Source organism: Marmota marmota, unplaced genomic scaffold, assembly GCF_001458135.2.
Source record: "Marmota marmota marmota unplaced genomic scaffold, marMar, whole genome shotgun sequence".
NCBI classification, from domain to species: Eukaryota; Metazoa; Chordata; class Mammalia; order Rodentia; family Sciuridae; genus Marmota; species Marmota marmota.
This window is the reverse complement of record NW_026000077.1, coordinates 5,085,840-5,110,581: the sequence shown is the minus strand read 5'-3', so window position 1 is coordinate 5,110,581 and position 24,742 is coordinate 5,085,840. Positions and strand designations below refer to the sequence as shown.

General features: G+C 44.4%; 1 protein-coding gene across 1 annotated transcript in view; it reads right to left on the bottom strand.

Annotated features, from left to right (window-relative positions):
* Ptgfrn (prostaglandin F2 receptor inhibitor) overlaps positions 1-4,569 on the bottom strand; it is a 40,617-nt gene extending 36,048 nt beyond the window's left edge. The window contains exons 1-2 of the mRNA XM_015502153.2: positions 4,113-4,569; positions 1,052-1,465 (exon numbers count right to left, since the gene is read on the bottom strand). Of these exons, the coding sequence (XP_015357639.1) occupies positions 1,052-1,465; positions 4,113-4,554 (856 nt within the window). The 5' untranslated portion in view covers positions 4,555-4,569. The remainder of the gene's footprint in view (positions 1-1,051; positions 1,466-4,112) is intronic.
* Positions 4,570-24,742: the final 20,173 nt, after the last annotated feature.

The following is a 24,742-nucleotide window of genomic DNA, read 5'->3' as shown; positions in this document are numbered from 1 at the left end:
GGAAATGAGCCTAGCCAAGGTCTTCCCAGTTTAAAAAACAGGAGGCACCAGCAGCAGTAGCAGCAGCAAAGCACTCTGAGATCTGTCAGTCACACTCCGAGAACACAAAGTCCACCCACTCAGGCCCAGCAATGACACTACCCTGCAATGGTCTTTCTGCAGTCCATCTCTGCTGAAACTGCAAGCTCCATGGGGCCTGGGAATAAGTGTCCTGCCCCTGGGCCCCTGGGCCCCCAGGCCCCCAGGCCCCCAGGGTCCAGCACAGAACTGAGCCACACACGTTTTCTGTCAATGCTTATTAAACAATAAGTCAACACTGGCTTTTAAAAAAATATATATATTGTTTTCTTCTAATTTTTGTGTATTTTCTAACATGCTTTTTCTATTTTCTTAATTATTCTGTATTTGGAATAGGGGGTTAAAAGGGGGGGGGGGGTAGATTCACAAATGATAGGAAAAAGGACTTCTTGAACAGACCCAGGGCTAGATACTCCTGGGATATGGATGGTAGAGGAAGCAAGGGGCCCAGCCCTCCAGAATACCTCACCTGATGGGTTGGCACAGCTGAGGGGACCCCAAAGGCAAGCCTAGAGAATGAAAGTTAGGTAAGAGGTTCGGGGGTGATCCTGACCCATCCCAATATCTGTGGTGACAGGCAGATTGACTCAGAAAACACAAATTAGATAAAGCCAAGGGAGCAGGTGTGGGCAGATCCACCCCAAATCCCCCTTGCACACCAGGCAGGGCTTCCCTCTGAGAGGAATTGATGTTCTCATCTTTGAGTGAAGTACCTTGAATAATGTGCTGCAGCTTCCCATGGGTATAAGATCAGATAAGTGCAGCTGCCACACAAAAAACGATGGCATAGAGCTCAAAACCAATGCACCTCTGCCCAAACCATCAGCACCACCCTGTTCCCTTCACCCCCAAAGGAAGGCCTCACACGAGAGGCCCATGGTTCTTCTCAAAACTCATGGGCTCCCTGGCTCAGTTCTGTATCCCATCACGGGTCACAACACACAGTCTATGCACACCATTTCTGGAAGCTCACCTGTTGGCTGGATCACCAAGGTGGCAACTTCCACCGCCTTTTCCTGAATTTCTTGCCAGTTACCCTGATCTGCGATCCACTCGCTGACCACACACCTGTAGGAGCCCTGGTCGGCAGACAGCGCCCTGGACACCAAGAGGCGGTAGGAGTCGCTGCCCACGGTGTCAAAGCGCACGTCCCCGCTGTGGTAGCGCTGCTCATAGCCTGGGCCCGGGTGGAACCTGCCCTCGTGGGTGAGGGCGAGGATGTTCCGGCGCGAGGGCCCGCGGTGCAGCTCCCACAGCAGCGCCAGGTGCGTGTGCAGGGGCGAGGCAGTGGAGGCCACGCAGCGCAGCTCGAAAGGCTCCCCCTCACGCAGGCTCAGGCTGGGCGGTGGCCGCGCACTGGGGCCCACGTGCAGGGCGTCTGCCAGCACTGCAGAGAGAGAACACATCTGGGTCAGCGGACGTGGGCCCCCTTGTGGCAAAGGCCAGCCACCTTCCAGGACTCTGGCCTTGAACCATGCCTGCAGCCATTACCAAAGTCAAATCCTTTCTTCCTTTCCCGGTTCTAATGCCCAGATGGGCAACTTTCCCATTTTGACTCATCTATCTCAAGTGACTTAAAAAAGGAAAAGAAAAAAATAAATAAATAAAAAGGAAGAAGAGACTACTAAACCCCCGGCTAGAACTGGGGTGGGGAAGGAAAACTACCTTTGGTAGCTGAGTTTTCAGGGATGTGCTTCTGTCACCCTGAGGCAAGTTACTTTATTCTTTTGTGACAGTTTCTTTAAAATAGACCTTCCTCATGCGGTTGACCCGAGAGTTCCACAAGTTAAAGTGGGCACGTTCCCAGGACAGTGGTTGACATCAGGATAAAACAACTGGTTATCACTGTCAAAATACTTCTCTGGTTAGGACTCTGGGCTAGAACAGGGAGTCCGCAGCCAGCAGATGAGGCATTCTCAGAGTTAAAGCCGCCAAGATCTGCTGGGGGACAGGATGGCATGAGCCATCTGTGGCTCACCACCTGGGAACTGCCTGAGATGAGCAGGGGAAACAGCGTATCCACAGGACAGACCAGGCCAAAGAAAGCTGAGGGTCCAGCTATTGCTCTCCCAGGGCTCACTGGAAGAAACAGCACTTCTACAAGGTCTAGAAAGGGCAGGCAGGGGTCAAGGAATTATTAGTGAGTGCGATTTAGGAAGAGAAGGGAAAAGCAACCAACATTGGTACTCTAGTAACCACAGAGGGGACCTCTAACAAGGGGCATGGAAAATCTATCAGTCTAGTCCAGGAGCTCATCTCTTTGGTTTTTCTCTCAGTTCCACTCTCAGAAACTAATTCAGTGTCCCTGAGAAGGGAGTACTCTAGATAACAGAAAAAACCTGCTATGACTTTAGAAGGGCATATTCTAAAGATCCAGCCCTTCTACAAAATAGATGCCATGACTTTCTAGCATTATATATCAATCTGTGAGTCTGGGCTAACACGATTTGGTTCTCAATGTCGGTTTCTCTCTGGGTATAGATGAATAGTTTCATGACCCATGAAGTTGAAGGCCAGAGAAACCCTGGAATACAAGCAGCACCTGCCAGAGGCTCCATCTAGACAGCCAGTCAGTCTCTCTCACGGTCATCCATCTGCTTTCTCAGGCCAAGAAAAGCCTTCCTTTGCTTCTCCTGTCTGCTAAAGACTAGAGAAGAAAGAAAGGGAAAAAAAAAAAGATACTAGGGATGGTGACTGGGGTGGTAGTCTCCTGCTGCCCTCCTGGTCCTCAAGATGAGAATCACAAGGGAAGTCAAGGCTGCATGTGACCTAGAGGAGAAGAGATATGTCACACTGCATTGTAACTCCAATGCAAGAATGACATGAGACTTCTACAAAACACACTCAGGATTTACTCCTCTACTTTATTCCTGTGGGAATAAAGTAGGGATTTATTCCTGTAGGAATGAAGTAGAAGAAATGGAAGAGGTAGATTAGATGTGTTAATGCTTTAAACCTACTTAACAGACATGGGTAGCTGTTTCATTCCTTCATGAGTTTCTAGTGCGGGGATAGTGCCCGAGATGGAAGGTTCTACCAATCATAGCGGATACAAACGCCTGGAACAACCCTCTCTTTTTATATCCTCGTGTACATTTTTCACTGTCCTGATAATTACATACATTTCTATCCTTTTGGGAACAAGGCAGGGTACAAATGAAATGCATAATTAATAATAATAACAATAATAATGTTTCTATTTTGTTAGCCTCCAATTAAAATGGCTTGTTCTTGCTCATTTACTAATTAGCTGTGTGATTTTAGGCAAGTAATTAACCTTTGCTCTTCCATTTCCTCCTGTTCAATTAGAGAAATATCCTGCCCTATCTTTTTCAGTGGAGTTAGAGAACTGAATGTGTGAGTAAATCTAAAAGGTCTTGAAAGATGGAAAAAATAAAATAAAACCCAAGACAGATAATACAAGATATGATTCTTTACACAGCCAGGTCAATGAACAGCAGTGACCAGATCATTTTGGGGGTATATACAAACATACAACTTCTGTTACAAATAGGTATTTAAACCATACAGGTCACAAAGAAAGATGAACTTTGAAATAAGGGCTATTTCTGTACGACTTATCATTGTCATCGTGACCAACACCTTCTTGTCACTAACCCCTGAATGCAACTTGCTATTGGCACTGCTCTAAGGCCTAGCACATGTTAACTTACCTGTCTCACACCCTTTGAGGTACATACTGTCACAGCGAGGAGGAAGTGAAGGCATGTCACATGCCCACCGCCACACAGCTAACAAGTGACAGAGTCAGAACTGGACTGAGCACAGGCGACCTAGCTCCAGAGCTGGCTCTCCCACCACACCATGCTGCCTCCAACTCCCTGGCCCCTGAGATGCTTCAGAACCATGTAGAAGAGAAGAGAAAGGGCACTTAGAGGTCACCTGGTCCCTCCTCTGCTTTTAACCAGGTAAGACACTAGCAGTCCCCTGGACATGGGTATTGTCTCTGGACACAGCCAAATGGCAGAGGAAGGTCTGGCCCCCAGTACAGTGACCCCACATGAGGACTGTACCTTTAACCTGCACTGTGTCCTCATAGTTGCCCTGGACAGTGGCATCTGTGCTGGGGGTGGAACATTTGTAGTGGCCTTGGTCGGAGGGCTGGACATTCTTTATGTGGAGCTCCACGGCGTCGTTGGCGGTTCGCCTTAACTGGATCTCGCCCCTCTGCAGCCGCTCCCGGTACAGCTGGGCGGGGAAGCCCACCTCCCAGGTGCTTGCGAGCTCCACGAAGCTGCTCCCCGACGATGAGAAGCTCCAGTCAAAGTTCTGCTCACTAGGGCCGTCGTAGTCACTGACGTTGCAGGGGATGACCAGCTCAGTGCCCACCACCCGGACCAGGGTCCCTGCTGGGACTCTCACCACACGCCCGCGACAAAGAGCTGCAAAACAGGAGAGGACAGGAAGGTCGTTAATTGTGGAAGGTCCCTCAGGCCTCAGGCAGAGAGATGGCATCCTAACCGTGGGGGAAAAAGGGGGAGAAGGATGCTAAGCCATCCCTAGAACTATGAGCCAAGGATACCCTGACCTGAGTGCCTCTCCCATAACCAGTTTCCCAGGACTCACAGGGAGGAAGATTAAATATTAAAGCAAGCCTAACCATAAACCTGAATAGCTGCGTCCCTCCCGTTACTATTTAACGTACTGTTATCACTCATGATGTAAAAATATTTTAGGTTCTCTGTGAAAGAAAAGGACACAGCTAATCAAGTATTTACATTTCTGCCCACCCTATGTCAACCCTCATCCCTGGAGACCATTCCCTGGGGCTCCTGAGACCTGATTTACAATGATGGATGCCAATTTTTAAATCCTAGAGCAACCTGCTGATAAAATGATTTAACTCCTGTTATCTGACATTGCCTATAAATTAATTTTAAAATATGACGATTCTACCAAGTATTAATTTTCTATTTTCTGGCTCATTTCCTTTTCTCTATTCTTTACCCTGATCTAAATTCAGAATGAGGATGGGGAAGCACAAAGGGAGGGAGGGAGTCGGGCTGGCTGCTGGCCTTGGCAGGTATGCAGGAACTTGCCGCAGGGGACAAGCTCGGTGCACAAAGCCCTGGGTTCACTGGCATTCCCTTCCCGGGAGCATGTGATCCACAGACCTGTGGCAGGACCCTTTGGGACTGGCACCCGTGAATCTGCTCAGAAGGCTTCCCTGCAATACTCCTAAGCATGATTTTAACTTAGTGTGTTTACTCCCTGCGTTTCAATTCAGACCAAATGGCTACGCATGGCTCCTTCTTAATGTTCTACGAACAGGTGTAACAGGCGATGGGTTGAACTGTGTCTCCCACCCCAAATTCACTGTGAAGTCTCAGCATCCCATACTTTAGAATGTGGCCTTATTTGGGAATAGGGTCACTGCAGATGTAATTATTTAAGTTGTGATGAGGTTGTCCTGAGGTAGGGTGGGACCCTAACCTAGTATGACAGGTATCCTTATAAAGGGAGAAATCTGAAGCTGGGCATGGTGGTGCATGCCTGTAATCCCAGCAACTTGGGAGGCTGAGGCAGGAGAATCATAAGTTCAAGGCCAGCCTCAGCACCTTAGCAAGATCCTGTCTCAAAAAAAAAAAAAAAAAAAAAAAAAAAAAGAGATGGGGTTGTGGCTCAGTGGTTAAAGCACTCCTGGATTAAAAAAAAGAGAGAGAGAGAAATCTGGACACAGACACAGGGAGAATATCCCATGATAATGCAGAGATAGGATAATATGTCTACAAGCCAAGGACACCAAAAAAATACCAGCAAGCCAGGAGAAGTTAGGAGAGAGGTATGGAACAGATTTTCTCTCACAGCTCTTAGAAAGAACCAACTCTGCCAATACCTTGATCTTGGACTTCCAGCTGCCAGAATTGTGAGAGAAAGAATTTCTGTTGTTGAAACCACCTGATGTGTGGTTCTTTGCTGCAGAAGCTCGCCTAAACTAATACACCATTACTGCCTGTTTTTCACCAGTTTAATTCATATTATTCAACCTATAAAGTTGCCACCCATTAAAAGCACACACCCTCTGCCACCAGAGGTGTGTGCTTTTTATAATGGAAATTTTAAATGAACAAAAACTATTAAGAGTGCATTGCATTTAGCAAGGGATAAATATTGTTTTATCATACAGTATTTTGTTAAGTAAACAAAGGTATACGTGTACCAGATTATGATGAAAAAAATAATATCTGAATTTGGGTCAAGGTTAAAGAAAATGGAACACTTTTTTTTTTTTTTTTAAGCTAGCTCTTGTTTTTCCACTCACTATCAGCTCATTTAAGAAGGGAAAAAGAAAGTATCCACCTAAGAGAACTAGTGAAGGAGGACAGTGTGTGTTCCTGAGGCTTGGCTGCCTCCCCATCCCCCTTAGACTAGCTGGGAAGGTCCAGACTGAACCCCTGTTTGAAGAAAAGCTGCTGGACCCTAGATCATACAACTCACCTTAAAAAAATAACATGACTGGGGCTGGCAACTCAGAGGAACTATGGGTCATATATCTTCCCAAGGAGAATAATTGCACCAACCTCAAATACTACTGAGTAGCGCTGGGACAGGCTACCCTCTTCCTAAGGCAACTCAGTGCCTACCAGACGATGCCCTCAACCTTATGCCTCTTACTTCTGGCAAAGGTGCAGCAGACGTGTGGCAGCTGTTTAGTGTTACTTACCTGCCCCTCAGATGGGGCTGGCCGTGCACCTCTGCCCCAGAGATGGGCGTTGGAGGTAAGACAAGGTAACTCAGAATTCTCCTGAAGCTTCTCAGAAAGTCATTTGTTCCCAGTAGAATCAAGGTACCATATAAAGATGGTTTACCCTGAAGCTGCACACGGGCAGCCCTCCTGACCACATGAGGAAGCCATCAACATAAAAAGAGACCCAGGCCAACAGCTGAACCGCAGAGGTGGAGAGAACACACCCAGTGATCTGAAGGCAGCCTTGGGGCCACTGCACCCAGCCACAACTTCTAGACCATTTCCCAGGTGCTCAGACATGTGTGCACGTGAGCACGTGCATGTGCATGCACACACACACACACACACACACATACCTCTTTCTTCCTCTGGATGTTTCAGTTTCTAGCAATCCCACTCACCTCCACTTAATGTTTCTTAAGTTAATTTCTGATAGTGGGAACTCAAAGAATAACGTTGAAATAATACATATTTCTACGTGGCAGTGACCAAGTCTCTGAAGACACCATGATCATGGCTCACAAAGGAAAGAGGTGATCACTTTCTCATATTTAGTTTTAGAGATGACCAGACAATTGTGAATCTCTCAAAGAGACCTCTCAGAGGGAAGCTCCATGACAGAGATCTTTGTGCCCTGGAGACTGCCGTCAGCACCCTGTGCACTGCGGTGAGGATTAAGTGAGCAAAAGCAAATGCATTTGGCAGCACTTGAACAGCACCCTGCATGTGGTAGGGGTCCATGGGGATCTGCAAGGAGGGCCTCCTCTACAGTAAACTTGACCATAACCATTCACCTTACTTCCTTGGCAAAGTTTACAAAGGAAATTCCAATGCGTAAATCTTTTCTATTCCTATTTTTTTTTTTTTTTATGAAGAAGTTGGCTCACAGGGCCTTCAGGCATGAGCCTACATCACTTGTGAGGTTTCTATCTCTATTCCTAATTCTTACAGCCTTGGAAACTAATCCAGCTCCTTGCTCAACTCTCCAATCCTTCTTCCACATGGTTGCCACACACAGCCCACATCACTCTGTGATCAGAAGTTTTCAGTGGCTGAATGTCACCCTTAGGTCAAAAACTCTCCCCCAACCACCGCACTGCAACCCCCCAGGTCCAAGCCACTGTTCTTCTCACCTGCACTATTGCAAGAGCCCTGACTCATCTCCTGGCTTTCTACTCATTACAAAGGGGTCTTTTTAAAAACTCAAGTTGTGTTATATCTTATTCTGGTCAAAACACTCCAATTATTCCCAATCTTACCCAGATAAAAGCCAAAATGCTTACAGAGGCCATTAAGACCCGGCCCTCATAGTTTCTTAGACCATGCATCCTGTTCCTCTCCCTTTCCAACACCCCGTCATGCTTTCTCCTAAACAAGCCAGATCTTAGGGACTTTGTTCATTTCTTCAGCATGGAACATTCTCAGACACTCACCCCACTGGCTTCTTTACCAGCATCAGATCTTTATTCCAATATCACCTTCTTAATGAGGTCTTTCTTGACCCCCTAAAATAGCAGCCTCTCCTCCATTCTTGCTCTTGCCAAAATTTCTCATCAGTTCTCACTAATATACCTCTCTGTGCACTTAGATAATTTTACTATCAAGTGCTGCCGTCTCTTCCTGTCAGAAGGCAATTCCACATGAGCAGCGCTCTCTGTTTTGTTCACTCATTGCTGAATGCTAGTGTTTAGAACAGAACCTGATACACAGTAGCTGTTCAATAAATCTTTGCTAAATAAAGGAATGAACAGAAGACATACAAGATCCTTCACAAACTGGCCCACGGTACCACTCTGGCTTCTTCTATGACTCTTCATTCCCCTAATACTTATCCTTCAACAAAAAAACAAACCACTTTCACTTTCTGAAAATGCCACCTTCCCTGTTGCTCCTAGGCCTCTGCCCCAATGCCCCTTCCACCTGGAAGGGCTTTCCAGCAATGATCTGGTGAGAGGCAGCTCCAGCACCACCTCCTGGGTGACCCCTCCCCTAACACAGACACACTCAGAATCACTGAGGTGCTCCCTCCTCCTCGTTCCAACTCATCCTGCAGAAGTACCTGTGACAACAGCAATGTTACAGTGCCGCTGGGGAAAATAAAGCAGATATGAACAGATGCTTGAGGGATCAAATTCTAATCTGAAAAGACATAAACTTGAGCCATGTCTTCCATGCAGAACTGGGAGGTCCCCTCATCCGTGAAAATCAAGATTTTAAAATTTTGGTAACAGAATTTCAATTTGCCACCAGCAATCTGGTATTTAGTACAGATTTCCATTAATATTGTTAAATAACAGCTAATGACACATAAAAATAAATACAAATTTGTAAAAAGTAAAGCATATGGCTCTTCTCAAATCAAAAAGAATATCGACAGACCCACACATTGCAAAATTTCATCAAAACCTTTTGTAACAGCTGATAACTTGAGCAAAAAAAGAAAAGAAAAATTTCCTCTGGTTTCCCAAATTCTACCAGTGTGTTTCAAATTAAGAGTCCCAAGCCTATCTGTATTTGAACTCTATTAGTGTAGCTTCCCATTAAAATTTCTTAAACAATTAACAATTTAAAATTATGGCTTCATTTGTTTGCAGGGGTCAATATAAGAAAACCAACTCATAAGAAAACCAACTCTTCTCCAGCTTTAAAAATACTACTGAGGATACCATTGGGCTGTATCACAAAGATTCACCTGATAAAAATCCATTAAAATTTAGTAGCAGGAAAAGTATACCTGCTAGGGCACCATTTTACATTCTTTCCCCCAGAAAATAAGAATTACACAGGTATCTCCTACCATGCAGGACAGTTACTACAGCCCCAGAGAACCTTCACCATATTTCACCACATAGCTGTTGAGATTTTATGCCAATTTCTTTTTTCGCAAAAAAAAAAAAAAAAAAAGTAGGGTGCAACCATGATGTGAAGTTTTTAATGTGCTGGTATTACTTAAGCATCATTTATTACTAAATTGTCTTTGGTGCAAGATTAGGATGCACAGAATACTTGTGACTAAACAGTCATGCAGTGGTGGCAGTTATGTGATAGAATACAGTAACACCTGAGACTCAATAAGGGCACTTCAATAAAACTGGTATGAAGACTTCTATGCTCAATCAGTACTACTCCCCCAATTACTAAGGGGACCAGCATCACATTGTAATGCGCTGATTAGACTAGACCCTCTGAATGGTTTGGACTTGGAATGTCCCCCCCAAACCTCATGTGCTAAAAGCATGGTCCCCAATTCAGCAGAGGTGCAGCTTTCCAGCAATGACTGGATCATGAAGGCTCTGACCTCATCAGTAAATTAATTTATCAAATACACGGATCCATTAAATGAGCTAACCCACTGATAACTGAATGCACTACTAGGAGGTTGGACCTAGTTGGAAGAAGTAGGTCACTGGGGTCATGCTCCAGAAGGGCTTTATCTGCTCCCTGGACCCTCCCTCCCTCTTCTCTCTGTCCTTTCTATCTGCCTTCTTGTGCCACACCTTTCAGCCACAGCCATAATGTTTCTGCCTTAGAGCCAGTTCAACTATGGACTGAACCTCTGAAACCATAAAACAAAATAAACTTTTCCTCCTCTAGGTTGTTCTTGTCAGGTATTTTGGTCATAGTGACAAAAAGCTAGCTAACATACCCTCTTAGGTAAGCCTCAGAACCCCCTACCCTACCCATTGTCTCTTAATCTTCCTTTAAAAGCAATAAAACAAAAACAAAAAATATCAAACAATTCTCACTGCTAACTCCATCTCTTTACTCTATCCCAACCTGCAAGTTTCCCTTTCCCCAATTAAAAAAAAAAAAAATCATGTATCTTTTTGTATTTTGGCGTCAAGGAAAATCAATATTAAACATGATGTTCAACTATGAAAACCATATGTAGTTTACATTTCTAGTAATCATCTCCTTCTTTACACCTTCCTCTGGTTTTCTGGCTGCCCTTGAACTCTGAACCTTTTACCTTATTTTAAGATTCTCACTGTATGTAGGGCTGTTTCATTAGAAGATCGCAAATATCGTGGGGAAGGGAATGAGTGGGTACAAATTCCAAAGGACCAGTAACTGAGATGTCCCTGGCCAGATTTACCCTTCATGCTATGATAAAGTACCTTGTATTGAGACAACTCCCCTTTTGATAAAAACCACAATAGACAGATAAAAGATAGGAAAAGATTACTTGGATGCACTGGTGAGTAATCAAGTGGTTAAGATCACTAAAACACAGTGAGATGACCCCAACAATGTCCACTGCTTATTCTCTTGAGAAACTTGCCAATTTCTTAGTGGTGTAGGTCAGATCAAGTAGAATTTAGTAACTCAGAGTCTCCAGCAACTTATGGGGGCCAAAATAACACAGCTTCTGAACTTCAGGGGACACTAAGAAACTCAGAGATTGAGGAGCCAAGTTCCTGGGGGAGGGGGGCAGCAGAGAAAGAAGCCCAACTCGTACCACATCACTTTTCCCCTCATGGCAATTGATAACATGAAAGATACACAAGGGGCTGAGAAGCTAAGCAGAAAATAAATACAAAGAGGCTAAACAGTTCAACAGAATCCCACAGATCAGGGAAACAATATTGGGATTCTGAGACCTCAAAGGAAGGTGGACTATAACAAACACCAAGACTGGAAGGGTTATGGTCATGGGGCAAAGCTGAAAACACAATTGGCTCACGTGAAGACTGGAATCCAATCTAAAAGAATCTCCATTCCTCATTAGATTAACGTGAGTTTCTATGTGAGTTTTTCCTACATTGTTATCCTGCCAGGAAATAGTCTACCTTTTTTGGAAGAAGATAACAAACATCTCAGAGAGCCTCTACATTTTTGGCAGTGTTCAAGGTGATAGAACCAGATGACTAAAAACAGAAAAGAGACAACAAAAACAGATCTGCAGAGATCCAGTTATTGCTGCTATCAGACACAGATATTAAAATAACTATGATGAACTTACTAAAGAAATAAAACACAAGATTTCACATCCTAAATTGGAACCTATTAAGACAGTCATATTGAAATTCTAGAACAACTACTACTACAATATCTGAAGTTAGGAGCTCTGTGAATGGGTCTGATAGAAGATTAGATGCAACATAAAAGTCAATATAAGTAATCCAAACTGAAGTCCAAGGTGCAAAAAAAAAAAAAAGTTTAAAAAATACAGACAAGTCTATGAAATACATGAAACACAGCAAAAAGGTCGAACAGATGTGTAATAGAGTCTCAGGAGAAGCGAAAGAATGAAGTAGAATCAGAATTAATTTTTAAAGAGATAATAGCTAGGCTTTTTCTCAAGCCAACAAAAGACATCATGCTATAGAAGCAAAATGTGTTAAAAAACCACAAGCAGGAAATATGCAAAGAAAACTTCACCTAAGTACATCCACAGTAAAAACTATTGAAAGGGAGAAAAATATAACCGATAGCTAATTTTCAACAGCAACAATGCTCATAAAGCCATGAAATGACATCCTTAAAGTGATAAAAGAAAATAACTGACAGAAAAAAAATTGTTTTAAAGGAAGGCAAAATATATGTGCTTTCTCAACCAATTCTCAACAAGGGGAAATGATTAACACCAAGAAGAAATACTACATGAAGTTTTTCAGAAAATGATCCCTGATGATATTTTTGGAATATGAAAAAAATTATAAGTCCAAAGAGCACCAGAAAGGATAACTATGTGAGCAAATGCACTGAAAACTGACCATGTAATATAACAGCAGTCTTTGGAATTTAAAACATATACATATATATAATTAAAATGTCTGATATCAACAATATAAAAAGTGAAGGGAGGGGTGGGATTAACTGGAGCTTAAATGTCAAAGATCTTTCCTTATGCTAAAAGAGGTAAAAAAGACCAGAAGCAGACACTCATCAGTCACAAGTATATATCATGGTAGCCATGGAAATGGAATAAAGGGCAAAAACCAAACTAATTAAGGGAGGAAATGGAATAATAAATACTTGATTCATCAAAGAACCCATACTTTTAGCTAAAATCACATATGCATTTCTCAGGTATTGATTTTGTATTCAGTTTATTATCAAATCGTCAAGTTTCTCCCAACAAGAACACAAGATAAAGTAAGAAGAGGAATATTGTTCTGTGTGTCTCTTATATACCATGCTCTGAGTCAGACACTGTTCATAGGTTATTTATTTATTTATTTTTCGGTACCTCGGATGGAACTCAAGGGTGCTTAGCCACCCACCACATTCCCCAGTCCATTTCTGGTTTTGGTTTTATTTTTTTATTTATTTAGAAACAGGGTCTTTCTAAGTTGCTTAGAGCCTCACTAAGTTTCTGAGGCTGGTTTTGAACTTTGGCTCCTCTTGCCTCAGCCTCCCAAGTCACTAGGATTCTAAAAGCATGTGCCACCACATCTGGCTCACAAATTATCTTAAAGAACACAATGATAAGGTAGAGATTATCTCTCTATCATAGACAGGAGGAAACTGAGACTCAAAAGAAGCTGGAAAAACCTGCTGGGTTCCTAAAAGCTATGACAGGAAGACTCAAAGCCAGGCTTATCTGGCCCACATGCCTCACTGCCAAGCAGCCATGGGCTGGGCTGCCTGTGCTTGCTGCTTCTGCTGATTTTGTCTTTGCAGAGTAGAGAGAAGAAACATTTCATTTCCTCCAATGGCAATGTGAACCAGGTGGGCAGCAGTGGAAGAAAGAAATGAGTCACTGAGAGAAGAAATAACATATATTCTCAATATGAAATAGATGAGAGAAATAGAGAAATGGAATTAATGTCCAGTTTCTTCAAAAGTTTTTCTCTGCTGTTCTACCTTCATTACTTGAAGTGAGACCAACTCTAACATCAGATACTATATGTTCGTACTCACAAAATTCAAAATCCTGGAGGAGGGGCTTTTAGAGGCTCTCTGCTCAGGCTGCTTAGCAGTAGATAATGAACAACCCCGAGCTCACTGCTTTCAGATTATCACTCCCCTACCTTCAGAATACTCAAGAAAGTAATTAAATGCCTTCGACTCCCTTCTGTCATGTGGAATAGATGAGGACAGGCAGGAAAAGTCGGGCAAGTTTTTTCAAGGTAAACAACTACTCCATGTTTGTTTCAGTAAGTGCTATTGGCAACCATAAGGAATCATTAAGAAAGACAAGCCAATAAAGCTAAACTTTATTTATTTCCCTCTTTCCACCTCCTCCTGAGATCCATGGGAAATAATTTCATTTCTCAGGTTATCATCAACATTATTCTAAATCAAGGCCTGCAGAGTACGGCATATCTGCAAAGGATTCCTGCAATTGTTTCTATTATTGCTCAAATTTTATCATCTCACTGAGCTGCCTGGAAGCAAACAATCTGACTTTCCAATCTGAACCATTTGGAAGATAAGTATCAGCAGTTACTGAATACAGTGGGACAGGTATTGCTGAAACGCAGGAACTAAAGAGCTTATGGAATTGCAGTCTGCCTTGTAAACGGATGCTTAAATCCCCTTCCTGGGTCCTCATAAGGCCTTTAAGTGAGAGACTGGAGGCCTGTGGATTTCCAAATGTTTGAGTGAGAAATGAAGACAGAGAAGGTCAAACTTAAACACCCTTCTGATGCCTTTCCTGGAGCACCCGACTCAACAAATGAAAAACCTTTGTCTTTTCTAGTCTGCCTCGGAGAACTGTGGCAGGAAGGGACCATGCTAACTTTCATCTGGACAGTCCCTAAGCATTGACAGTGCAGCGATGCACCCATTAAACAAGGCAGGGCTAGCCAAGTATAGGTGACAGAGTCACACGTGGCAGTGCTCCAAAACACCACCCAAAAGTACATCGGGAACTATGAGAGCAAACCTTAAAAATCATTAAAACCAAGTCCAGCTCAGACCTCACTGGGAGACACTGGACAAATGCAAGACAATATTCCTCATTCAATAAACAGTTACTGAGCAGGAAGCCCCTGTGCTAGCCATGGGTGAGAAGAAAAGTACGGCCACCTCTGGACCTTCTTGAAAGGCATACATGCTGTGACAAGAGCCACAGGCGCACATGGACACACAATAGAGGAAAGGATATAAGTACCAAACAGAGGTGCTAACCAGGGCCATGGGTTCAAAAGGAAGAGAGGGCAAAAGGATTAGTGAAGAGCTTCATGCAGCGTCATTATCTGACTTAGATTTTGAAGAACGGCTGGGAGAGGCGGAGGTTGAACAGGGGACACGGAGGAGGAAGGTGATGAGATAAAGGGAGTATCAGAAGCAAAGACCTGGGCAAAGACATGTGGGAACACACGTGGAGGGTGGTGAAGAGCAGGGTGATTAAAATGGTATCTGCAGAGAAGACGTGGAGGCCCGGAGGTCACTCAGGAGCCCTTGTCTCCCCCAGACGACAGGGAGAGGGGTTTGAAGGGTCAAATCAAGAGCAGTGGTGGGAACAGAAAGAGAGCCCTGCTGGAGGAAGGGTCAGCCGTTATACCTGCGAGGTGAGAGAGAAGTCAAAGGGAAGCTCAAAGCTGGTGAAAACCATTTCTTACAGCACAGTAGCAACACAGCCGAGAAAAACAATCAGTGAGATTTAGACAAGTGGAAATGGAAGCCCCTAAAAGATATTTGAGCCTTAACATGAAGATGGAATCACATGCACAGAAGGAGATGGGCAGAGAGGAGATCCTTGTAAAGGTGAAGATGTGGGAATCACTGGAGGGTCACCAAGAGAGAAAGGACCCAAACCAGAGTGAACTTCTCAATTTAAGATACAAGCACAAGAGAGAGAGACAGCAAAGAAAAAAGGGATAGCATCCAGTTAGGAAGAAAACCAGAAAAGGCTTATGTCCTGGCAACCAAGGGATGCAGGAATTCCAAGAGGAAGCAAGCAGTGACGCCCCTGTCTCCCTTGCAGACATGCCATTTATTTGGAAGGCTGCAGGCTCCATGAAGGCCGTGCTCTTCCCCATTCTTATCTGCACTATGCACAATCTCTAGAGCAAACCCCCCTTGTATGTTTCTGTTTGAAAAAAGATGAACAGTAACAGCAAACAAGCAGAAATGTCAAGGAAGATGGGTACCAAGAAGACAACTGAATTGACTGGCTAACTAATTACCGGGAACTCCACCAAAGAGCACATTCAGTGATGTGGTACAGGATGTGGAGAGTAAGAGCCAGGAGAGAGGGAACCATCAAAAGATGCAGGCAAGTGAGGGCCCCATCATGAAAAAGAGATGGAAACAGGTGAGAGGAGATGGTTGGGCACAATTGGGAGGCACAAGTGGTCAGTCTTTCTGAGAACCTTCTAGGCACAAGGGACACAGAGCCAGGGGCCCCAACTGCCAGAAGCTTCCATTCTAGTGAGGAGAGGGTGAGACCCCAAACCATGCATACGTCTATCAAGTTAAAATTCAACACTACGGGGGAGAAGTGTGGTCAGGAAGGGCCTCTCTGAAAGCCAGGATTGAGTCCAAAGCTGAATGAGGAGGAGACCCTGATAGAAATCCTGGAGCAAACCTGATCCAGACAGAAGAGCAAATAAAAAAGGCCTATAATGGATCAAACTTGGAGGTCTCCAAGGATAGAAAAAGGATCAAGGTGAATGAATGATAATTAATAATAAAAGGACTGGGGCCCTGGATTTCTGTAAAGGAGGAAATAAGAGAGCCTGCTTTATTTGTAAAAACTTCAGCCTGGTTGCTATAAGAAAGGTGGATTGGGTGGGGCCAATTTGGAAGCAAGGTTCAGTATAGGAGAAGGTATAGCAGATCAAGCAAAAGATGATGGACACCTGGCTTCAGGCTCCATTGGTGGGGATGCTCAGGAGTAGTCAGACTCAGGATATATCTTGCATATAAACAAAGAGACTATGGCCAAGAAAGGGAGGAATGTAGGAATGAATAATGAATGATCCATGCTTCTGGCCTGAGCATCTAGGTATGTGGCGATGCCATTTACCCAGAGACAAAATAACTGGAGGGAATCAAATCCATTTGGCAAAGCCACAGTTCTCTTTTAATCACTTCAAATTTGAGATCCCTATTAGACACCAAGTGTTGTGGTTGGATGTGAGGTGTCCCCCAAAAGCTCTTGTGTAAGACAGAGCTAGAAGGTCTGGAGGAGAAATTATTGAGGGGTATAGATTTAATCTAACCAGTGGATTAATCCCTGATGGTAATAACTGAGTGGTAGCTGGAGACAGGGGGTAGGGTCGGGGGGCAGGTATGGCTAGAGGAAGTAGTTCATTGGGGGTGTGGCTAAGGGCATATATTTTGTATCTGGAGAGTGGAATCTCTCTCTTTCTGCTTGCTGTTCATCGTGTGAGATGGTTCCCTCTGCCGCACACTTCTTCATGATGTTCTGCCTCACCTTGAGCCCCGAGGAATGGAGCCAGCCTTCTGTGGACTAAGACCTCTAAAACCATGAGCCCTCTTATAAACTTTTCCTCCCCTACAATTTTTCTGGTTGGGTCCTTTTAGTCACAGTAGTGAAAAGGCTGACTAAAACATCAAGTAAACAGTTGGACATAGAGATGTGGAGCTCAAGGGAAGTCCACACTAGAGATTTTCACTGGATAGTAATCAGCACACAGATGGGAAAGCCAAGGTGGCAGGGGGTCAGATGGAGAGGGTGTACATAAGTAGAAAAAAGAGCCAAAGACAGAAGGAGAAATGGATGGGTAAAAAATACAGCAAAGTTTTCAGGCAAAAAGTTTGAGGAGCCTTTAATTGGTCACTACTGTCTCAGTAAAATAATAGAAAAAGGTTCAGAGGCTAAAGATCATGAAAAAAGATTTAGAATCAGGACCAAAGGGAGTATGATAGGAAACCATGACAAAGTAAACAAGAAGGAGGGCTGGGCTGCAGCAAAGATGTCATGACTTTGTTGGAAATTCAGGTGGGCAGGCTTTCAGATTGTCCCCAGCAAGATGATACAGCTCGGGTTTATAGACTGTGGTCACTGTGGACTACTCAAATACGAGGACTGGCAAAGCAACGTGGCAGAGGGTCCCTGGATGTTCACGAACTCACTGCCAAATGGTGACCACCAGAGTCTACCTGCAAATAAAAGCCAAGTAAAGTAAGAATGGCCCGGGGGACTGGAAAAGAAGGCGTGTTCAAGATCAGAGGGATCTCAATAAGGACGAAGGGTGATTTCAGTGCACCCAAGGAATCCGAAGGAGTAAAGGCAAGGCGGAAAAATCAGAGTCAGAATCCAAAAGGTGAAAAACCTACAGTGATGGCAAGACCCAGGGACGGCCATTAAATCTCTCAGTCTACTCTATTGTCCTAGAGCCAAGATTACCACGGAGGACACATCAGCGTCTCACTGGCCTGGGCCTGGCTACAGAAACATAATGAAAGGGCAGAGTGACTCACAGGCTGCAGGGGTGAAGAATGGTAGCCCGGAGAGTGAACCCTTGCTCTCCCTTAACATTTACATGACAGTTTCTGGCTACGTTATCCGTAGTCATTTCTATCCAGAAATCTTGTTTTAGCCTTCAAACGCATGTTCCCTGGGTCTAATGAGAGAGAAGGGAGGTGACACGATAACCATAGTCTCCATCAGAACTGACGGGCTCTTGTAGTCAATGCAACTTTCCTTCGCTTCTGCTCCCATGATAAGCACCACCTCCTGCTCTATAGACACGGATGGCAAGGGAGACAAACAGATGCAATGCCACCAGCAACTGGGGAACCAAACTGCAAGTCACTCCTTAAAGACTGGATCATTAACTGAACTCTTGACCATGGACACTGTGACATCACCTCCAGTTCTGTGGCCTTTGAGAGATCCTGGGAGGCCAGAGTCATGCTAAATCTTGAATTCTACATGATGAAACGCTGAGGTTTTGTACCGTGTCAACTTGGCTAAGCCTAAACTATACTTCCCAGAGACGCCTTCTCTTTGCAATTCCCAGGTTAGAGTTGGATAGAACAGAACACGTGAGATTTGAGAGCAGCAGCCATTACGCTTTCACGGTCCTTGTGTTGAAGGCAATGAAAGATACGAGATGCCAGAGGGCACCAGTTTGTCCCTGCCCTTTCTGCTTCTGTTTCTAGATGCTATTCTTATGGACCAACAGGACTCAAAGAGCACAGATGCTTGGCTGCAAACATCTCAGGAAGAGGTAAGGAACAAGGCCATTGCCCTTCTTCAGACCCTTATACCAGCCCCCATTTGAGGTCCCACTCTACCTGGCTTCCAGATTCCTCTGCAAGCTTCAATGTGTCCACCCACCCAGGGGGCCTGACTCGTGACTTTTCCCTGATCCTCCAAACTCCCCCTTTCAGGCCTTCGCTTCTCCAGCCCCTTCCCAAATCCTCTGATAAATGGCTCTCCATAGTGTTTACTGAGGCTTTGTTTCCCTGATGGAATCCAAACTGATACAGCAAACCAAAGTAGTAAGAAGACTGCTATGCCCTTAGAAATTGACAAAAACCACCTTATATTTATAGCACTGCCTTACAGTTTGCAAATTCTGCTCACAGGATTTACTACTCAACCTTGAGAGGATTAAATAAGGAAACTGAGGTTCCGAGAAGTTATGTGACCAAATGATAATGATTTAGGGAAAAAAAAAAGATGCAAAAACCACTTTGAGGCAGTGGGTACTGATGAGCAACCAAAATAACTCAATAAACATGAAATGATTTAAACAATTCTCTGTCCGAGAACCACAGACAGAAAAGGCTGAGCCACAATCTATCCATAAGGATTATTTTAGAGCATTCTATAAAATCAACAGCTGCTAGAAGCCCAAGGACTGCCCAGCATCCCTCACCGCTCAGCCATTTTCAATCCTCTCCCTATACAAACTGGCCAACACAGCCTGCCAAATTCTGTGTGAACACCTGGTCCTCCTCTGAGCCTCTAGTTGAAAGAGAACAGGGGATTTACACTGGGCTTAAACTTGCATCTGGACACGAAAGGCACCTGAGATGACTGCTGGTGAAATTCTCCTCTTCCCTACCCTGGACAGCTTTGTCCCATCTCCCTTTCCTGCTGGTCCTTTGCCTTGTCCATCCCTCATCCCTCAACAACACCTGAAGCCTGCCCTTGACCTTTACAGGCCTTGCCATATACTGTGGCTGGTGTGGGATCTGTGCTAAGCTTCCCAGATGAGGCTCAGTAAGGAGTGTCATAGCCTGGCTGGTGTGGTGGTTTGGATGCGAGGCGTCCCCCAATAGCTCACATGTGAGACCATGCAAGAAGGTTCAAAGGAGAAATGACTGGGCTGTGAGAGTCTTAACCCAATCAGTGAATTAATCCCCAATGGTAATTAATTAATCCCCACTGAGTGGTAACTAGAGGCAGGTGGGGGTGTGGCTGGAGGAAGTGGTTAATGGGGTGTGGTTATGGGGTCTATATTTTGTATCTGGAGCTGGAGTCTCTCTATCTGCTTCTCCATCACCATGATGTGAGGTGCCTTCCTCCAGCACCCTCTCCCACCATCATGTTCAGCTTCACCTCGAGTCCCCCCCCCCCCCCAGGATCGAGCCGGCCTTCTCTGGACTAAGACCTCTGAAACCATGACACAATTTCAATATTCCAAATCCCAAATTTCACCACATCGATATTTGAGAAAATAAACTTTTCCTCCCCTACAGTTGTGCTGGTCACATCCTTTAGTCATAGCAGTGAAAAAGCTGACTAAAACAGCTTGCAGGAACTGAGTAGAGAAAGACTCTAGGTTCTGGTTTCACATGTCTCTTAAGACAATCTGACAGGAATGAAAATTCTTCTTCGTTCTGCAATTCTTTACTCACACCTACCATATGCACAGCCACATCATCACATGAACTGCTGAGCCAACCTGCAGCCAAGTGTCAGACAGTGTTCCTGGGACAGTGGCAGCTTTGCAGACAGGCAGCTAGAGTGTCATGTTCAACTACTTTCGGTGACATGGGAGACTCTTCAAAATCATGTGGCTTTCTCTCCAGTCCAAGGTTTTCTCTATAAAGACCTTACCATTGAACCCTCCTCTCCAGAGGCAAAAAAAGAAAAAAAAATTTTTTTTCTTCATACATTAAAAATCAACAGGCTTGGGCTGTAATTGTGGCTCAGTGGTAGAGCGCTGGCCTAGCATGTGTGAGGCACTGGGTTCAAAGCTCAGCACCCATAAAAATAAATAAAGTTACTATGTCCATCTACTGCTAAAATTATTATTATTTTTTTAAAAAATAGACATGTTTTTATAAATTGGAGTATATCTTTCCCTACACTCTTCCCTCTGCCTAAAACAAACTACCTGCCCAGCACAGAGGTATGCACCTGTAAACATGCCTGTAATTCCAGCTACACTGAAGCCTGGAGCAGGAGAATCACAAGTTCCAGGCCAGCCCAGGTTCAGAGACCATGTTCTTTTGAATAAATAAAAAAGGGCTAGGGCTGTAGCTTAGTGGTAGAGCACTTGCCTAGAATGCTAGAAGCTCCTGGGTTGAATCCTAGCAACAAAAAATAAACAAATTACCCACTCGTTCTCACCAGAAAAAAAAAAAATTACTACTGATAGTCAAGAATTAATGAATTCAAATGAATTCATGGTGCTAAAACCATTCCTGATCCTTCTCCAGCCTCCGCACCAGCCCAGGCAGAGTTCAGAGAGCCGGCTCCCCCATCATCCCTGAGCTTATTTGCTGGTCTGCCTCCCTTGCTGGACTGTGTGCCTCGGGAAGGGGCAGACGGCTCCCTGCTCGTCACCACATCGCCAGCCCAGCTCCAGGCCTGGAGACATAATGACTGTGATCACTCCTATCTCAATGAGCTTCTGGAATTTTAGAGTCAGAATTGACCTTTGCATCATCATCATCCAGGTGGGTTAACCGGAGTTACTTAATCTTATTAATTTCAGAAACAGTCCCTCATTAATACATTTTCAAAGAAGCTCTTTGCCAAGCTCATCCTGGAAAGTGAAGGGCATATGTTCGGAGCAATTATGACATCCAGCACAGTCAAGGGACTAGGTCTCAGCACCCCAGGAAGTGACACAATTTCAATATTCCAAATCCCAAATTTCACCACTATCAATTTTATGAACACTCCTCTTTGGGGTGAGTGAAAGCCAAACTACCTGTATGATTTGGATCCCTCTGAAAGGTTCTCAATCCAGACATGGCACTATAGTCTTTAAAAATACATGCACCAGTACGTATTCTTACATACATAGAGGTGCATACCTCTTCTGCAAAAGCACCTCTGTCTGAAGTGGCCCAGAACACTCCTCCTTTTCTCTAAACTTTCAGGGTTCTTTTTTTTTTTCCCAACTAGTAATGCTTGGATTCTTCTCTAATGCCACGTCTTTTCCTGTGTATATGTCATTCCTCTACATGTAACTGACAGCTACGGAGACAAAGGACTGCATCTATGTTTTTATGTGCCCAAGCTATAGAATAAGGCCTGGCACCGGGTAGAGAATAAACAGCAGTAAACCAGGCAGTGAGATGAGACGCATGCTGCAGGAGCAGCACCACTGTCCCTGCCTGAGCCAGGACTCAGCAGGCTGCTCCTGGAACAGTGAGGACAAGCAGGTGGTCTGTGGTCTGGACCGACCCCGCCACGATGCTCTTGGAGCAAGCGCTGAGACTAAAGATGTCCAGTTCTCTGTACTGTGAACATCAGGACCAAGCCCAGGAAGGGAGCAGATGCCATTCTGGAATGGACCATCCTACAAAGGAAGGAATGGGTGGAGGGAGAGAATAGGCAAGAATAAGAACCCACGAGTCCTTCGTCTTACACACAAGCCACCAAGGAAAAAACAAACTCCACAGGGAGGAGAAGGGAGACTTTCTCATCCCTTTTTCATTTTTCTTTTCTTTCTCATGGTACTGAGGAGTTCATCTCTTCTTTCCTTCTTTTTCATGTGTGGATTCCATTTTCTCCTACTTTACTGTACAAACGTCTCTTAGAAATGAAGTCATGGGCAATTCTTCCTGAAATATTATGGTAGTCACAAAAACAGATAAAAAGCACACATACAAAAGGTAGTAAGGACACAGAGATCATTTCTACCCCTTTCTGAGTTAAGGCCTACAATTTCATATACATATTATGTCATGTATTACATATGTATTTTACATGTCTATTATGTACTATTAATATATACTATATAATACATAAGTGTTTTTTCTTTTTCTTTCTTTTTTTGTCCTCATACTACTGGGGATTGAACTCAGAGCCTTAAGCATGCTAGGAAAGTGCTGTAACACTAAGCGACCTCTTCAGTTCCCTTTTAAATTTTACTTTGAGACAGAGGCTCACTAAGTTGCCAAATCTGGGCTCAAACTTGAGATCCTCCTGCCTCCGCTCTCAAGATGCTGGGATTATGGGCATGCACCACCAGGTCTGGCTTCCATTGTTTTCTAACCACATAAATCAATTCAATCATTCAAAGATCCAAGATCAGTGAACCCAGACATATTTGTTATAGTCATCCAGGGTGAGACAGGCACCCATCCTGAGACATTGGTCATCGTAAACTGGTGGCTGGGCTCCGAAGGTATGTGGATCCATGAGAGCCATGACAGAGGCCTGACGCAGGCTGGCCCATGCTACAGGTAGCAGCACTCCACCCAAGGGTCCAAAAGTGTTTTCATCTTGGTGAAGTGAGGCTTCCCTCAAGACCCAAAGAATCAACCAGAAATAACTTGAAGACAAATACATAAACCAAAGAAGGGCAATGTGTTATATATATTGTATAGTCATTTCTAAGGGCATGGGGGGAGGGATGCTTGGGGAAAATTGCAAGGACTCACCAAAGCTTGATTATGTGCTGAGTTTTCATACTTGTTGGAGGCCCAAACACCTTAAAGGAACCTACCGACAGGAACAGACCCTGCCTTATCATTGTGGCTTTCTTAGGACTTAGATCCTGGCACATGCTGATTACCTTTGTGTCCGAGGTGTAAATGAGCTCAGTGCTGGTCCCGGAGGGTCCCCTGGGCAGCATATGCCACTTTGCTGCCTCTGTGACACTCCAGAGATGCCCTAATGGAGGTAGCTTCCCCAGTTACTTATGTGCTAGGTAGCACACCAGGCTTTCTGGGACTCATACTGATGTTTGAGCTGAAACTTGTTTGTGGCATAAATGGTTATTAAAGTGGGACTCTGAAGAATGAACCACATGATTGCATAAACCTTGTTTCCGTAGAACACCAACTAAAATTCCCTATCCTTCCTCTAAAACTTGTCTGTGTCTATTATCAGATGATAGTCCTTTGAAGAAATGCTCTGATAAACTACCTAAGGGGAACATCAGTAATTGTTTTGTGAGCTGTTTTCCTTGGAAGAAACAACCCAAAATAGGATTATGGCCTGACTTATCACCTTAATTTAGCAGCCTTGCTTCCTGCAAACCCCAACAGACCTCACCAGTGGTGTGCATGCAGCTCCAAGCTGCTCTGTGGGCGCTGATGAGGCTGCCAACACCTTTCAGGGTGACTTTGGCCACATTCTTCCTCTCCACCAGCTCCTCTCCCCAGAATTTAATATCCAATTATTCCCCGAGGTCTCTCTTATTTATTCAGCTTAAGTCATCTGATTCCCAAATGGGACACCAACCTGGACACTTTCATCTACTCCCACCCCTGAGAAACTGCACTGGTCATTTTGATATCTGAAATGCCTTTCCTGCTCCTGGCTCTCTGCCAGAGAGCCCACCTGCTCTATGGAGCTTTTCCAGAGTAACAGTCCCTGACCTCAGTTTCATTCCTATAGTTCTGACAGCCCCATATGCACAGTGATCTTATAACTCACTCAGACCCTTAAAAAGCACCTCTGATCCATTCTGCTGTCCAAATGGAACTGTTCTGTTTCTATTTTGGACTCCATTTCCTAATTCCTTTGTAATCTCCCAGTGTCAGAAGCATGGTAAATATTCCCCAAGTGCTGCTTAAGTACTATAAGATAAGACCACAAGGAAAAGTAGGATCATCTCATATTTCAGAGCAGAGTAAAAGTTGGGCACAGACTTGCTCCTCCAAGGTTCACAA